General features: G+C 43.1%; 1 protein-coding gene across 1 annotated transcript in view; it reads left to right on the plus strand.

Annotated features, from left to right (window-relative positions):
* The window catches only part of BAZ1B (bromodomain adjacent to zinc finger domain 1B), an 82,156-nt gene that overhangs the window by 15,522 nt on the left and 49,133 nt on the right, over window positions 1-17,501 (plus strand). Inside the window, exons 4-5 of the mRNA XM_054493805.2 lie at window positions 8,382-8,580; window positions 14,056-14,177. Coding sequence (XP_054349780.1) covers window positions 8,382-8,580; window positions 14,056-14,177 — 321 coding nt within the window. The remainder of the gene's footprint in view (window positions 1-8,381; window positions 8,581-14,055; window positions 14,178-17,501) is intronic.

A 17,501-nucleotide genomic window follows, 5' to 3' on the forward strand; every position in this document is an offset into this window, starting at 1 on the left:
AGACCGTCCTGACTAACACGGTGAAACCCCATCTCTACTAAAAATATAAAAAATTAGCTGGGCGTGGTGGCGGGCTCCTGTAGACCCAGCTACTCGGGAGGCTGAGGCAGGATAATGGCATGAATCTGGGATGTGGAGGTTGCAGTGAGCCGAGATTGCGCCACTGCACTCCAGCCTGGGTGACAGAGCAAGACTCCATTTCAAAAAAAAAAGACTTTAAGACTTTTTTTTTTTTTTGAGACCGAGTCTTGCTCTTGTCGCCCAGGCTGGAGTGCAATGGCGTAATCTCGGCTCACTGCAACCTCCGCCTCCCTGGTTCAAGTGATTCTCCTGCCTCAGCCTCCCGAGTAGCTGGGACTACAGGTGCCCGCCACCATGCCCTGCTAATTTTGTATTTTTAGTAGAGACGAGTTCTCTCCATGTTGGTCAGGCTGGTCTTGAACTCTCGACCTCGGTTGATACGCCCACTTCAGCCTCCCAGAATTGGGAGTATAGGCGTGAGCCACTGCGCCCGGCCTCAGACATGTTTAATCCAAGTTCTCGCTGTAATGAGAGTTGGACTTTTTCTACTTAAAAAAATTTTTTTTTTTTTTCTTAAGATTGAGTCTCGCTCTGTTGCCTAGGCTGGAGTGCAGTGGCACGATCTCAGCTCACTGCAAGATCCGCCTCCCGGATTCACGCCATTCTCCTGCCTTAGCCTCCCGAGTAGCTGGGACTACAGGTTCCCACCACCACGCCCGGCTAATTTTTTTGTATTTTTAGTATAGATGAGGTTTCACTGTGTTAGCCAGGATGGTCTCAATCTCCAGACCTTGTGATCCGCCCATCTTGGCCTCCAAGTGCTGGGATTACAGGCATTATAAGCCAGCGCGCCCGGCCTTATTTGTATTTTAATTATCCAGTCAAAATAGCCAAAGGATAACTATTACAAAAGTGATAACACTAAAGCAATCCCTATAATCTTGTAACAGCTAAAAGTAAGATTCAGGAGAAAAAACTAAACAGTTGTTGACTATCTATCTGTATGTACTTGATACTGGGCTAATTGCTTTACATAATGTCTTGCAGAATTTGCACAGAAATCTTGAGGTGGTAGGCAGCCTTGTACATTTAAATGACATGTTGAGGTTGATACATACTAGTTATGAGTGCTTTCAGCCGTTATATAGCGAAATTGTAATAGTGGCCTGTAGTTCTCAAACTTTGGTGTAATACTTAAGCTACTGAAAGTGTGTTCTTGGCTGGGCATGGTGGCTCAGGCCTGTAGTACCAGCACTTTGGGAGACCAAGGTGGGCAGATCACCTGAGGTCAGGAGTTTGAGACCAGCCTGGCCAACATGGCGATACCCTGTCTCTCCAAGAAATACAAAAATTAGCCGGGTATGGTGGTGCATGCCTGTAGTCCCAGCTACTTGGGAGGCTGAAGTTGGAGAATTGCTTGAACTGTTTTTTTTTTTTTTTCTCTCAGGACAAGTGTTTAATTTGCTTCTCCATCGTGCTTGAACTGTTCTTCAGCCCATTCCTTGAGAGTTCAGAAGGTCTCGGATAGACCTAACATTTTTCAATTCTAACAATCTGCAGGGTGGTAGTGATGCTGTCACATGAGGTACAACACTTTTAGTAGTACTGGCTTAAACAAGACAGACGTGGTTATCTCACGTAGTAAGTCTTAGATAGTTCCAAGTTTGGTATAGAGGCTGAATACTATTGTCAGGGACCTAGACTTTCTCTCTCTCTCTGTTCTGTTCTTCTCAGCGTGTTGAGTTCTGGTCCTTAGCTTTGCTGTCCCTTGAGTTGTGAAAAAACGTGACTGTATTCAGAGTGAGGGAATACTTATCAAAGCAGGCTAAGAAAATCTTTCCAGAAGCATATCTGGAAAAATCTTTCTTGAAGCATAAAATAGAAAGCTCCACCCTTCATCTTTACATGTTATTGGCTGGACTTTGGCTTACATAACCACCCAGAGCTGCAGCGGGGGCTGAGAAAGAGAGTATCTTCCTTTGTATTTAAGTCTCAGAAGAGACAGGCTGGCAAGAGAGAAGAGGGAGGGAATAGCTTGGTAGCTAGCTCAGCAGCAGTTTGTGCTACAATAGCCAGTACTCGATGGGGCCAAGATTCATACCTGTCTCTCTGGTTTCAAAGTTCTTGTTCTTTCTTTGTTTCAGTAATTTACTCTGACTCCTTTCTGTCTCCTAGCTAGTTCTTTTTTATTTGTCATGTCTGGCAGTACTAGTGGGGTTTTTGTTTATTTGTGTTTTTTATTGAGACAGGGTCTTGTTGTGTCTTCCAGGCTGGAGTGCAGTGGTGTGATCATAGCTCACTGCAGCCTCAGCCTCCCAGGCTCAAGCAGTCCTCCCACCTCAGCCTCCCGAGTAGCTGGGGCTGTAGACACTCAAAACCATGCCTAGCTAAGTTTTTTTTTCTTTTGAGACAGAGTCTCGCTCTGTCGCCCAGGCTGGAGTCTGGTGGCGCGATCTCGGCTCACTGCAAGCTCCGTCTCCTGGGTTCACGCCATTCTCCTGCCTCAGTGTCCCAAGTAGCTGGGACTACAGGCGCCCGCCACCACGCCTGGCTAATTTTTTTGTATTTTTAGTGGAGACGGGGTTTCACCGTATTAGCCAGGATGGTCTCGATCTCCTGACCTCGTGATCCACCTGCCTTGGCCTCCCAAAGTGCTGGGATTACAGATGTGAGCCACCGCCCCCGGCCGCCTAGCTAAGTTTTTTATTTTTTATAGAGAAACGGGGTCTTGCCATGTTGTCCAGGCTGGTTTCAGACTCCTGGACTCGCGTGATCCTCCCACCTTGGCCTGGCAAAATGCTGAGATTACAGGCATGAATCACTGTGGCTGACCATTAGTGGGTTCTAATCACATACTTTATATCAGTCAGTGTCCTGGCAGGAAACAGATGGCATACTCAAATGTAATTGAATTGAGTTTAATAAAGGGGCTGTTGACAGCAGACAGCAGTCTGATCAGGGTTAAGGAAAACTTAACAAGGAAAGGTTAAGTGCCTCATACCTATCAGTTGGGGAAGACTTTATCATTTCTAAACCCCAAGGAAGCAGAGGGAGGGAGTGGGTACAGGAACTAGGAAAGAGTAGCTGCTGTTGTTGAAGAGTATTTTGGTAGTGAGAGAAAACTGTAACTGTAACCATCCTCCTAGGGAGGCATTTGGAAATAAACACCCCAAGGATGCTTTACTTCATCTCCTGGTTTTCTGCTGATGCTCCCTATGAACTGAACTCACCAGAATCTAGAGGGCAATGGGAGTCTTGGTGGAGGCTGTAAAGGTCAGCCTATTTAAGCATAGAGCCAGGTAGAGAAGGATGGAAATGGATTTGACGTGGCAAAACAAAAATATTTTGCACACATCTGCAAGGTGAAAGAAGAAATGTTTGAGGAAAGATGGGCTGAACCCAGTGGCTCCTGCCTGTAATCCCAGTACTTCGGGAGGCTGAGGCGGGAGGTTGGCTTGAAGCTAGGAGTTTGAGACCAGCCTGGGCAACATAGGGAGACCCTGTTTCTACAAAAAATAATAAAAATTGGCTGTGCATGGTGGTGCATTTCTGTAGTCCCAGCTACTTGGAAGACTGAGGCAGGAGGATCGCTTGAACTCAGGAGTTCAAGGCTGCAGTGAGCTATGATCGCACCACTGTACTCCAGCCTGGGCAACATAGCAAGACTCTGTCTCAAAAACAAAAAAATGAGGAAAGGGAAGAGATACTAGGGAAGTATGTATGTCCATAAACATGAAAATATGTTTAAACTCATCAATAATGCAGGAAATCTAATCGAAACCATAGTGAGATAATGTATACACATCAGATTAATAAAGAAAAAAACTCGCTGCCAAGTTTTGACAGGGATGTGGAATTGCTTGTAGTGTAAATAGCACATCTATTTTGGAAAGCACTTGGCATTGCTGAATACAATTGGATATTATACATACCCTTTGACTAAGGATCTTTTCTTGAATATTTACCCTCAGTTTTGCCGCAGGAAATCTGTGTAAGTATATTAATAGAATTGTTCATAGTAGTCCAATGAGGAGATAACCCAAGTAGCCATCGGTAGTTGAATGGATAAACAAATTGTTAAGCCACAGAATACTCTATAGCAGAAAAAATGTGAACTTGAAAGAAGTCACAGAAGAATACAGTATGATTACGTTTATAGAAGGCTCAAAGCAGGTAAAACTAACTCAGAATGTTTGTTATCACTGTCAGGAGGAGAGGAGAGAGTTGTTTCCACCTGAGCGTAGGCTTACTGGGAGATCTGAGGTACTGTTAATATTCTTTTCTTTTTTGAGACAGGATCTGGCTCTGTCGCCTAGGCTGGAGTGCAGAGGCACAACCTTGGCTCACTGCAACCTCCACTTCCCAGGCTCGAGCCATCCTCCCACCTCAGTCTCCCAAGTAGCTGGGACTGTAGCTATAATGCCTGGCTAATTTTATTTTTTTTTTCCCTCATCCCACAGTCCAAAGGCACTGGCTAATTTTTGTATTTTTTGTAGAGACGGGGTTTCGCCAAGTTGCTAAGGCTGTTGTTGAACTCCTGGGCTCAAGGGATCCTCCTGCTTTGGCCTCCCAAAGTGTTGGGATTATAGGTGTGAGCCACTGGGCCTGGCCACTATTAATGTTAAGTACTTTAACCGGTATGGTGGGTACACAGGTGTTCATTATTTATAAAAATGTTTTGCACTCTTAAGTGTGATAAAAAAATAAAAAGTAGATATGATGGACATTGGAAGGGTGCCACAAACATTGTCCCAATATAGAGGGGTTTATCCCAGATATTTATTGATGACTGGCTATGTAGAGAGCATGTTTTGGGTGCTGGAAAAACAGTAGTGACCAAAATCCACAGTTGTTTCTGTGTGTTTAGCATTGGTGATGAGGCCAGGTGCGGTGGCTCACACCTGTAATCCCAGCACTTCGGGAGGCCGAGGCAGGCAGATCATGAGGTCAGGAGTTCAAGACCAGCCTGGCCAACATAGTGAAACCCCGTCTCTACTAAAAATACAAAAATTAGCCAGGCATGGTGGCGCGTGCCTGTAGTCCCAGCTACTTGGGAGGCTGAGGCAGGAGAATCGCTTGAACCCAGGAGGTGGAGGTTGTAGTGAGCCAAGATCGCACCACTGCACTCCAACCTAGGCGACAGAGCGAGATTCCATCTCAAAAAAAAAAAAATTGGTGATGAGAACTATGAAAGAAAAGCACAGAATATTTATTAAAGTTTATAATCAGGGGAATCTAGCTTAGAACCAGAATTGGTGTTGATCCAGTAAAGCTCCTCTGAGGAGGCAACATTTAAGGTGAAGCCTGTAGGTTGAGTAGGATATATCCATGGGAGAAGGGGGCATTGAGTATTTCAGGGAGAGAGAACAGGGTGTGTGAAGGCCTTTAGGCAAAAGGGAACTTGATGGTCAGGAACGGGGTTTCTCAACGTTGGCATTACAAACTTTAGGACAGATGGTTCTAGTGGGTGCTGTCCTGTGCATTGTAGGGTATTTAGCAGCATACCTGGCCTCTACCCACTAGATGCCAGTAGCACCCTCTCAGTTGTGAAAATCAGACACTGCCGTATGTCTTGGGGAAGGGAAAAGAGGTATGACAGAATTACCCCATACTGTACTGGGAAAACCATTGTACTGGAAGAACAGAGAAAAATCAGTGTGGTTAGACTATATAAGGAGGGAGGATGGTGGGAATGGTAGTATCAGGTAGCCAAGGGCTAGATCTTGTACAGGTCCTCAAAGGTTAGGTCATGGTTTGAACTCTTGTTTTTGTTTTTGTTTTGTTTTGTTTTGAGGCAGAGTTTCATTCTTGTTGCCCAGGCTAGAGTGCAATGGCGCGATCTTGGCTCACTGCAACCTCCGCATCCCAGGTTCAAGCGATTCTCCTGTCTCAGCCTCCCGAGCAGCTGGGATTACAGGCATGCACCACCACACCCAGCTAATTTTGTATTTTTAGTAGAGACGGGGTTTCTCCATGTTGGTCAGGCTGGTCTCGAACTCCCGACCTCAGGTGATCCGCCTGCCTGGGCCTCCCAAAGCGCTGGAATTACAGGTGTCAGCCACTGCGCCCGGCCTTGAACTCTGTTGTTTTTGGTTTTGGATTTATCATAAGGCTAGCTTTGCAAAAATGGTTTGAACTCTGTTTTTTTTTTTTTTTTTTTTTTAATAAACAGAGTTTTGCTCGTTGCCCAGGCTGCAGTGCAATGGCGCAATCTCGGCTCACTGCACCCTCCGCCTCCCGGGTTCAAGTGATTCTCCTGCCTCAGCTTCCTGAATAGCTGGGATTACAGGTGCCTGCCACCATGCCCAGCTACTTTTTGTATTTTTAGTAGAGACGGAGTTTCACCATGTTGGACAGGCTGGTCTCAAACTCCTGACTTCAGGTGACCCACCCACTTCGGCCTCCCAAAGTGCTGGGATTACAGGCATGAGCCACTGTGCCCGGCTTGGTTTGAACTCTTAATGAGCATTGGAAAATCTTTGTAGAGTTTTTTTATTTTTATTTTTATTTTGTGAGATAAGGTCTCGCTGTGTTGCCTAAGCTTGAGTGTGGTGCCTGATCATAACTCACTTCATCTTCAACGTCCCAGGCTCAAGTGATCCTCTTACCTTAGCCTCCCTAGTAGCTGGAATCACTGGCATACACCACATCCTCGCCTGGCAAATTTTTTTGTATTTTTTGTAGAGATGAGGTTTCACTGTGTTACTCAGGCTGGTCTTGAACTCCTGGGCTCAAGCAGTCCACCCACCTTGGCCTCCCAAAGTGCTGAGACTACAGCCATGAGCCACCATGCCTGGCCAGTGTTTTTGTTTTCTTAACAGTATTTTTTGAAGAGCAGTTTTTAGTTTTGTTGAGGCTGAATAGAAAAGCAAATAAACCTTAAATATATCTATAATTATATTAAACATAAGTAGTCTAAACATTTCAGTTAAAGGGTAGACATTGACCAGGTGTGGTGTGTGCCTGTAGTCCCAGCTACTTAGGAGGCTGAGGCGAGAGAATTGCTTGAGCCCAGAAGTTCAAGGCCAGACTCGGCAACATAACAAAAATCTCGTTTCTTTAAAACAATAAAAGAACAGTAGAAATACTCATTTTGGGCAGAAAAAGCAAGACCAAATGGTATTGCTGTGTATAAGAGAGAAACACATAGAATAAAAGTGAAAGAATGGAAAAATACATGCCATGTTAACATAAGTCAAAAGAAATCTGAAGGGGCTATGTATCAGAGGTTAGATTTCAGATTAAAGAATATAACCAGGGATAAAGAAGTAGCAAGTCATTTTACAATGAAAAAAATGAGTCAGTTAGTCAAGAGGACATAGAAGTGGTTTGCACCCCTCTAATCCCCCAAGATAGGGTCTCACCCTGTCACCCAGGCAGGGGTGTGGTGGCACTGTCGTAGCTTACTGCAGCCTCAAAAACCTGGGCTCAAGCGATTTTCCTGCCTCAGCCTCCTCAGTAGTTAAGACTATGGGAACACACCATCACGCTTGGCTAATTTTATTTTATTTTGTAAAGATGGGGTCTCCCTGTATTGCCCAGGCTAGCCTCAAATTCCTGGGTCTGGCCGGGCATGGTGGCTCATGCCTGTAATCCTGGCCCTACACAATTGATTTTTGACAGAGGCGGAAAGGTAATTAAGTGGAGAAAGGTGTTATTTCAACAAATGGTTCTGGAACATTTGGATATCCATATACAGTTGATTTCTTTTTTTTTAAATGTAGGCCAGGCACGGTGGCTCATGCCTGTAATCCCAGCCCTCTGGGAGGCTGAGACAAGCAGATCACTTGAGGTCAGGAGTTTGAGATCAGCCTGGCCAACATGGTGAAACCTTGTCTCTACTAAAAATACAAAAATTAGCCTGGCATAATGGTGCGTGCCTATAGTCCCAGCTACTCCGGAGGCTGAGGCAGGTTAGAATGGCTTGAACACAGGAAGCGGAGGTTGCAGTGAGCCGAGATCATGCCACTGCACTTCAGCTTGGGTGACAGAGAGAGACTGTGTCTCAAAAAATAAATAAATAAATAAATAATAAGTAAATACATACAAAAATGTAAATTCTTGAACTGTATTCACATATTTTAGGCTGGTACAGTGATTGCCCTTTGGCCTTGTATATTGGCATTTTACATGAATCGTGAACCTAGATTGTGATCATTTCATTTTTTTAGGGTGTCATATTTCAACCTAGAAGTCTAAGAAAAAAAGTTGGAAACAGTTCATTGTACTTGGACACTTTACTGTTTCAATCACTTTTTGTTAGTTGAGGAGGCATGTATATTGGTTGATATATTCTAAACATCTTCAGGTTTCTGGCTCTTATTTATTATCTCTGATTTTCTCTACTACCTCCTTTATAGGTTGGGAAGGAGAAAATGCTCAAGGTGAAGATTGTGAAGATTCATCCTTTGGAGAAAGTGGATGAAGAGGCCACTGAGAAGAAATCCGATAGTGCCTGTGATTCTCCATCAAGTGACAAAGAGAATTCCAGTCAGATTGCTCAGGACCATCAGAAGGAGACAGTTGTGAAAGAAGATGAAGGAAGGAGAGAGAGTATTAGTATGTTTGATATTAGCTTTCCTTGTGCTTTATGAGATCCTGTTTATTTTATTATGAACACATCTTTTAGGGTTCTCTAGCAACTAAATGTGTGATTTTTTATGTATACATGATTTTGTTCATTTATGATTCATAGAACAACTAAAATGTCCACAACATGAAAGACTTGAATATCCCTAGATAATTAAGACCATCGGGAAGTCGTTTCCTCTAATTGCTTAGAAAGCTCTATGTAGGGCCGGGTGCTGTGGCTCATGCCTGTAATCCCAGCACTTTGGGAGGCTGAGGAGAGCAGATCATCTGAGGTCAAGAATTTGAGACCAGCCTGGTCAACATGGTGAAACCCCGTCTCTACTAAAAATACAAAAATTAGTGGGTTGTGGTGGTGGGTGCCTGTAATCCCAGCTACTCGGGAAGCTGAGGCAGGAGAATCGCTTGAACCCAGAAGGTGGAGTTTGTGGTGAACTGAGATCGCACCATTGCACTCTAGCCTGTGCCACAAGAGCAGGGCCACAAGAGCAAAACTCCATCTCAAAAAAAAAAACAAAAAACACAAAAGCTGTGTGCACATTGCTAGCTACTCAAGATGGCAAGGAAAGTCTGCTTTCCTTTCGTCTTGAAGTGGAAATGTGTATTTATGTGTTGGGGGGTGATCAAGGTAGAAGAGCAAATTCTAACCGTGATCTTCACATAAGCCAATGTGATGGTTTTAGGTACAGCTCACCCTTGAACAACACAGGTTTGAACTGCACAGGTCCACGTATGAATGGAATTTTTCTTTTTCTTTTTTTATGGCACTTATCCATCTCTCAGTATTTTTTCAATGAATGTATTGGAAAATTCTTTGGAGGCTTGTGACAGTTTGAAGAAACTCAGATGAACTAAATATAGTAAAAAAGGAACAAAGAGTTAGGTATGTCATAAATGTATAAAATACATGTAGATACTAGTCTGTTTTATCATTTGCTACCATAAAATATACACAGAAATCTATTATAAAAAGTTAAAATTTATCAAAACTTACACAAACAGACCATACATGGCACCATTCTCAGTCAAGAAAAATATGAAGATTCAGTATTAAATAATAACAGAATAAAATGAACTGTAGTACGTACTATACTACTGTAATCATTTCCTAATGACCTCTTGTTGCTGTTGAAGTGACCTCAGTCATTTTATGTGTTGCTAGTTCATCTCTCTAGTAAATTGCTAATTGTCCTAGTGTCCTTTTTTGGCTTTTCACAGATAAGGTCTTGCTTTGTCACCCAGGCTGGAGTGCAGTGGCATGATCATGGCTCACTGCAGCCTCGACATTCCTGGCCGAAGCGATCCTCCCACCTCAGCTTCCCAAGTAGCTGGGACTGTAGGCATGCACCACCACACCCAGCTAATTTTTGTAGGTTTTTTTTTTTTTTTTTTTTTTTGTAGAGGTCAGTTCTCACGATGTTGTTCAGGCTGGTCTTGTACTCTTGAGTTCAAGCGATCCTCCTGCCTTGACCTCTTTTTTTTTGAAACAGGGTCTTACTCTGTTGCCCCCAGGCTGGAGTGGAGTGTTGTGATCACAGCTTAGTGCAGCCTGGACCTCCTTGCGGCCTCAGCCTCGTGCTGAATTACAGGCATAACGCACTGTGCCTGGCTGTATACACAGGTTTTTGACTGCGAGAGGAGGAGGTCACAGCCCTAACCCCCATGCTGTTCAAGGGTCAATTGCACTTTTTTCTCTCCATAATCTGTAATCTAAGTCCCTCTCACATGGGAGCAGGTAAAATCCTGAAACTATGGTGTCCTAGGGACCTGGAGACTCTAACAATAATGTTTTTAAAGTTGAAGAATTGAGATTTGGCTCGCTGGGAAGACCGTTCAGCCTCTGAAGCCTTCATTAATAAATAATTTGACTGGACTTGATTATTGTTATCTCCAAAAATGTAGGTGCACCAAGTGTTTGGTGTGTATTGGTCTCCCTCCGCATGAGTGTTAGAGGATCAAATAATGTTAGCTCACTGTTTAACTGGTACAGACTTTGCATTAGAATGTGATGTTGTCTGTCTCCCATTCTGTTTTGTGTCTCTAGATGTTTTGGATCTGTGCAGATGGTTTTTGAGGTACTTTCTTAATGTAGTTTGAAGCAAACTTCTGAGAGTGTCATTATAGTTGGTCCATCCCAAGTTGTTGATACTTCAGTTTTGTTTTCTCCCGTATTGTGAATGCTAACGTCTGTGTTTTCCAGTTTCCCTCTTCTTTTTGATATTGAAGTTTTGTAATAAGGGCATTACTTGCAATTCCTTGAGGTTGAGAAGTGTTTTGGTTAGGAATATTCTCTCTGCTTTCCGAACATCAGTTTTATTGTGGTCTTACTTCTGCCTCTATATTCCTGAAATAGTTCCTATTAAGTTTACAAGTGTCCTCTTAATTGTCAAAAGCAGAGATTTCTTCTTGGCCTGTGTTTGACTCTTCTGTTATATTTATTAATATTTATTTATTTTTTAACGTTTAAGTTCAAGGGTAGAAGTGCAGGGTTGTTGCATAGGTAAGCTTGTGTCATAGGGCTTGGTTGCATAGATTATTTCATCACCCAAGTGTTAAGCCTAGTACCCATTAGTTGTTTTTCTTTAAAAGGCCCGAGTGTGTGTTGTTCCTCTCTGTGTGTCCATGTGTTCTCATCATTTAGCTCCCACTTACAAGTGAGAACATGCAGTATTTGGTTTTCTGTTCCTGTGTTAGTTTGCAAGGATAATAGCCTCCAGCTTCATTCATGTCCCTGCAAAGGACATGATCTCATTCTTTTTTTATGGCTGCATAGTATTCCATGGTGTATGTGTACCACATTTTCTTTCTTGTGTCCATTGTTGACATTTAGGTTGATTCCATGTCTTTGCTATTGTGAATAGTGCTGCATCTGTTACATTTAATACTGTTGGTCACTCATATCTCTTAGCTTGATACCACTGTCTCCTAATGCTCCAGCTATTCCATTTCTTTACTTCCTTCCTTCCCTGCCATTCCTTTGACTTTTTCCATAGGATTCTATTCTTTGCCTTCTGTTTTTCAGTTTGCATAGTGTGATGTTATATGCTATTCATGCCACAGTTTGAATTCTTAACTATATGTAGCCTGGTGATTTCCAAGCCTGGGTCAGACTTTTAACTGTAGACTTGATCTTTACTTGCCTGTCCTATATGCAATTTATTTATTTATTTATTTATTTATTTTTGAGACGGAGTCTCACTCTGTCACCCAGGCTGGAGTGCAGTGGCACGATCTTGGCTCACTGCAACCTTCACCTCATGAGTTCAAGTGATTCTCCTGCTTCAGCCTCCCCAGTAGCTGGGACTATGGGAGCACGCTACCACGACCAGCTAATTTTGTATTTTTAGTAGAGACGGGGTTTCACCGTGCTGGCCAGGCTGGTCTTGAACTCTGGGCCTCAGGTGATCTGCCCACCTTGGCCTCCCAAAGTGCTGGAATTACAGGCGTGAGTCACCACGCCTGATCCCTCCTTTATGCAGTTTAGATTCAACATGTGTAAAGCTGAATTGACCTCACTCTTGTATCCCAAGGCAGGTAAACAAGAATTGTTCTCTCATTCTTTTACTTGGCTCACTGTCCATCCACCTAGTGTCTAAGGCAGAAAAGTTAAAATACCTTTAACATTCTCATGTCTAGTTGGTAACGAACTGAAAGAATTTTGACTCTCTTTCCTTCTGTATTACAGTTACATTAGTTCAGATGTTTGTTTATTTTTGAGACAGGGTCTTGCTCTGTTGTCCAGGCTGGAGTGCAGTGGTGTGATCATAGCTTATTGCAGCCTCAACCTCCCAGGCTCAAGTGATCCTCCTGCCTCAGCCTCCTGAGTAGCTGGGACCACATGTGTGCACCACCACACCTGGCTAATTTTTTTTGTTTGTTTGTTTAGAGACAGGGTCTCACCATGTGGCTGAGGCTTGATTTAAACTCCTGGGCTCAAGCAGTCTCCCCACCTCAGCCTCCCAGAATTCTGGGATTACATGTGTGAGCCTGTGTGCCCAGCCTCATTCAGATGTTTAGCATTGTATCTTCCAATTTCCTTATCTTCAGTATCAACTTTCCATTTTATATTCGTCTTTTTTTTTTTTTTTTGAGACGGAGTCTCGCTCTGATGCCCAGCTAGTTTTTTCTATTTTTCGTAGAGACAGAGTTTCACCATGCTGGCCAGGCTGGTCTCGAATTCTTGAGCTCAAGTGATCCTCCTGCCTCGGCCCCTCACAGTGCTGGGATTACAGGCATGAGCCACTGTGATGGGCCCCATTTTATATTGATCTTTCCAAAATGCACCATAGTTAGTTATAGCCACAGTCTGTCATTGGTTCTTTAGTGCTAGCAGGACAAATTCTAATCTTTTTAAATGGTATACAAGGCCCTTTCTAATATGGCCCTGGCTTACCTTTTTGAATTTTTTTGACTCTAGTATACGTCATATTTAACCACACCTCATTGCTTGCAATCTCTGAACAGGTTATATTCTTTTTTGGTCGTATTCTCTCTTTTTTTAATTTTTTTTATTTGGAGACAGGGTTTCACTCTGTCTCCTAGCGTGGAGTGCAGTCGCAAGATCAGGGCTCACTGCAGCCCTGACCTCCCAGGCTCAAGCCATCCTACCCCAGCCGCCCAAGTTGCTGTGACTACAGGCATGTGCCACCACACCTGGCTAATTTTTTGTATTTTTTATAGAGACAGGGTTTCACCATGTTGCCCAGGCCGGTCTCGAACTCCTGGACTCAGGGAATCTGCCTACCTTGGCCTCCCAAAGTGCTGGGATTACAGGCGTGAACTACCTACCACACCTGGCCCAAGTCATATTCTTACTCATCTTTCTACCTACCATCCAGACTAAGTTAGATATTCCTTCTCTGTATTCTCATAGTGTTTTTCTTTTCTTTTTTTTCTTTTTTTTTTTTGAGACAGAGTCTTGCTTTGTTGCCCAGGCTGGAGTGCAATGGCGTGATCTTGGCTCACTGCAACCTCTGCCTCCCGGGTTCAAGTGATTCTCCTGCCTCAGCCTCCCGAGTAGCTGGGATTTTAGGGATGCACCACCAAGCCCGGCTAATTTTGTATTTTTAGTAGAGATGGAGTTTCTCCATGTTGGTCAGGCTGGTCTCGAACTCCCGACCTCAGGTGATCCGCCTGCCTCAGCCTCCCAGAGTGCTGGGATTACAGGCGTGAGCCACTGCTCCCAGCCTGTCATAGTGTTTTCCTTTACCAACTTCTATTACACTGTTTACTACGTTGTAGTTATTTATACTATATTGTAGTTATTTACTTGCTGACTCTTCTCATAGACTTTAGCTCCTTGAAGTTAAGGACATTATGATTCATTTTTGTACTGCATCACCCAGTGTCTAGTGAAGAGCAGACGTTCAGTTAAGACTTGTTAATGAATGAATGAAAAGGATTAAAATAATTATGTTTTTCACTAATTTTCTATGATTTGACTAGATGACAGAGCACGTAGATCGCCACGAAAACTTCCTACTTCATTAAAAAAAGGAGAAAGGAAATGGGCTCCTCCAAAATTTCTGCCTCACAAATATGATGTGAAACTACAAAATGAAGATAAGGTTAGTTGACACTTTACTTTTTACATGTGATAGATGTTCTTTAAGAAAATATCATAGGGTTGCTTTTGTTGGAGAAAATGTGCTAAAGAAAAATGTAAATGAATGTACAGCAGATTCTGAGTGGTTTTGTAGTTACTTACAGTAATTAATGACTCAAGTTAATGTAAATTATATTTTCTTTCCTAGAAGATACCATGCTTTTCCTCTTTTTTATAGGAATTACCAGAGTGTAAGTAATTTACATTTGAGCTTGAAATTCAGTTTGAAAATTAAGAATCTGTTCCCAGCAGTTATGGACTTTCCAAGGAAATCACTCTTCCCAGTTAAAAGTGGAGCAGTCAGGCCAGGCGTGGTGGCTCACGCCTGTAATCCCAGTACTTTGGGAGGCCGAGTCAGGCAGATCACGAGGTCAGGAGATCGAGACCTTCCCGGCTAACATGGTGAAACCCCGTCTCTACTAAAAATACAAAAAATTAGGCGGGCATGGTGGCGGGCGCATGTAGTCCCAGCTACTCAGGAGGCTGAGGCAGGAGAATGGCATGAACCTGGGAGGCGGAGCTTGCAGTGAGCGGAGATCACACCACTGCACTCCAGCCTGGGCGACAGAGCAAGACTCCTTCTCAAAAAACAAAACAAAACAAAATTAGCCAGGCATGGTGGCAGGTGCCTATAATCCCAGCTACTCAGGAGGCGGAGGCAGGAGACTCTCTTGAACCTGGAAGGCGGAGGTTGCAGTGAGTTGAGATTGCGCCTCTGCACTCCAGCCTGGGCAACAGAGGCGAGACTCCGTCTCAAAAAAAAAAAAAAAAGTGTTTTGCTGATTGGAACTTAGATTCTAAGAAATATGGAATGTTATTTTTCAGGTATTCTTGCACCACCTGTATGTGTAGAATCTTAGAAAGGTGGATTAGGAGACTGGGTGTGGAAGGCAGTGCACATTTGTCTTCAGGTGTAACCATTTTACAGAAGAAACAGCTAAGACCTGAGAAGTTTAATAACTGTCAAAATTCTTGATTCAGTAAATGAAAATAGGAAGGATTGTAACCCAAATCTTTTGCTTCTTTATTTACATTGTTTTGTTCCTACCTCAGAATGCTGACAAGTCCGATCCCATTCTGACTGTTAGTATTATGGTTTGTGATCAGAAGCCTTGGCTGGGTTGTTAGGATTTTTTTTTTCTTTTCTTTTTTTGAGACGGAGTTTTGCTCTTGTTGCCCAGGCTGGAGTGCAATGGTGCAATCTCGGCTCACTGCATCCTCTGCCTCCTGGGTTCAAGTGATTCTCCAGCCTCAGCCTCCCAAGTAGCTAGGATTACAGGCATGCATCAGCATGCCTGACTAATTTTGTGTTTTTTGTAGAGGCAGTTTCACCACGTTGGTCAGGCTGATCTCAAACTCCTGACCTCAGGTGGTCTACCCCCCTTGGCCTCCCAAAATGCTGGGATTACAAGCATGATCCACCGCGCCCGGCCTAGGTGGTTGTTTTGTGTTTTTGTCTTTTTTGAGACAGAGTCTTGTTCTGTCGCTTAGGTGGGAGTACAATGGCACGGTCTCGGCTCACTACAGCCTCTGCCTCTCGGGTTCAAGCAATTCTCCTGCCTCAGCCTCACGAGTAGCTGGGATTACAGGCGCCTGCCACCATGCCCGGCTAAATTTTGTATTTTTAGTACATACGGGATTTCACTATGTTGGCCAGACTGGTCTTGAACTCCTGACCTTGTGATCCGCCTGCCTCGGCTTCCCAAAGTACTGGGATTACAGGCATGAGCCACCGCGCCTGGCCAGGATTTTTTTTATATTTGAATATTGGATATTGTTAAATAAAATTTTTCACAGAGTTTCTTCTCATTCAGCAAGGTAGCTTATTAAGACATGCCTAGTTTTAGGCCAGGCACGGTGGCTCATGCCTGTAATCCCAGCACTTTGAGAGGCCAAGGCGGGTGGGTCACCTGAGGTCGGGAGTTCGAGACCAGCCTGACCAACATGGAGAAACCCTGTCTCTACTAAAAATACAAAATTAGCCGGGCGTGGTGGCACATGCCTGTAATCCCAGCTACTAGGGAGGCTGAGGCAGGAGAATAGCTTGAACCAGGGAGGCGGAGGTTGCAGTGAGCAGAGATTGTGCCATTGCACTCCAGCCTGGACAACAAGAGTGAAACTCCATCTCAAAAAAAAAAAAAAAAATGCTTAGTTTTAACCACTTCCCTAAGTATCACTTGTATTCTTATTGATGAGTATAAGTATTTTGTTCACAAATAGTAAGTATTGGTTACAGGAAGAAAGAAAATGCAAATAAGAAAGAGATAGTATCTGATGTCCTGCTCAGAGATAATTGGTGAATATGGATTTAGTAAATGGTAGGTAGCTCCTACGTGACTTTTTAAAAAAAATTTTTTTGTATTCCTTCCTTCTTCCTGCTATTGACTTTTAAAAGTAGAACTATTCTGTCTATATTATTTTATAACTTAATTTTTTCATTTATTGTGTGCTAAGCATCTGTAATGTCATTAAATTTTCTTCCAAAACAGTGTTCTCAGATTTTAATGTGTGTGATAGTCACCAGGGGAGGTGATTAGACATGTTGATTCCTAACCTCTACTGCCAGAGTCATAAGATTCATTAAGTGTGTGGTGAGGCCCAACCATCTGCATTTTAATAGCACCCTAGATGATTCTGATGAATTTTTCTGGATTGAGAAAGTTTTTTCATAGGACTGCTGTGTCCATTATATGTACATATTTTCATTTAACAAATCCCTTATTGGTGTACCTTTAGGTAATAACTCTCAACCCCTTCCTCACTTTTTTGCTATTACAAGCATTTGATGACGACTTTGTCCATTTACTTCCTAAGATAAATTCTTAACGAGAGGAATTGCTGAAAGGGTATACATTTTTTTAGAAAACTTTGATACATATTGACATATTGCCTAAGGATATTTTTAAATTGACATTCTGTCTCTGAAAATTATTCTCCGTTTTCTCTCTCTCAGGTAGGGTCTCACTCTGTTGCCCAGGCTAGAGTGCATTGGTGTGACCATAGCTCACTATAGCCTCGAACTCCTGGGTTCAAGTAATTCCCCTGCTTCAGCCTCCCAAATAGCTAGGACTATTGGCATATTTTGATTTTTGGACACAGAGGGTCTTGTTATATTGCCCAGGTTGATCTCTAACTCCTGGCCTCAAACAATCTTTATACCTTGGCCTCCTGAGTTGATGAGATTACAGGTGTAAGATACCATCCCTGGCCTATATTTTTTTCTTTCTAATTTGTAGCCCTGTTGATATAGATGGAATTTTGATTTTTCTGGAGAGAACGTATATTG

Source organism: Pongo pygmaeus, chromosome 6 (genome assembly GCF_028885625.2).
Source record: "Pongo pygmaeus isolate AG05252 chromosome 6, NHGRI_mPonPyg2-v2.0_pri, whole genome shotgun sequence".
Taxonomy (NCBI): Eukaryota; Metazoa; Chordata; class Mammalia; order Primates; family Hominidae; genus Pongo; species Pongo pygmaeus.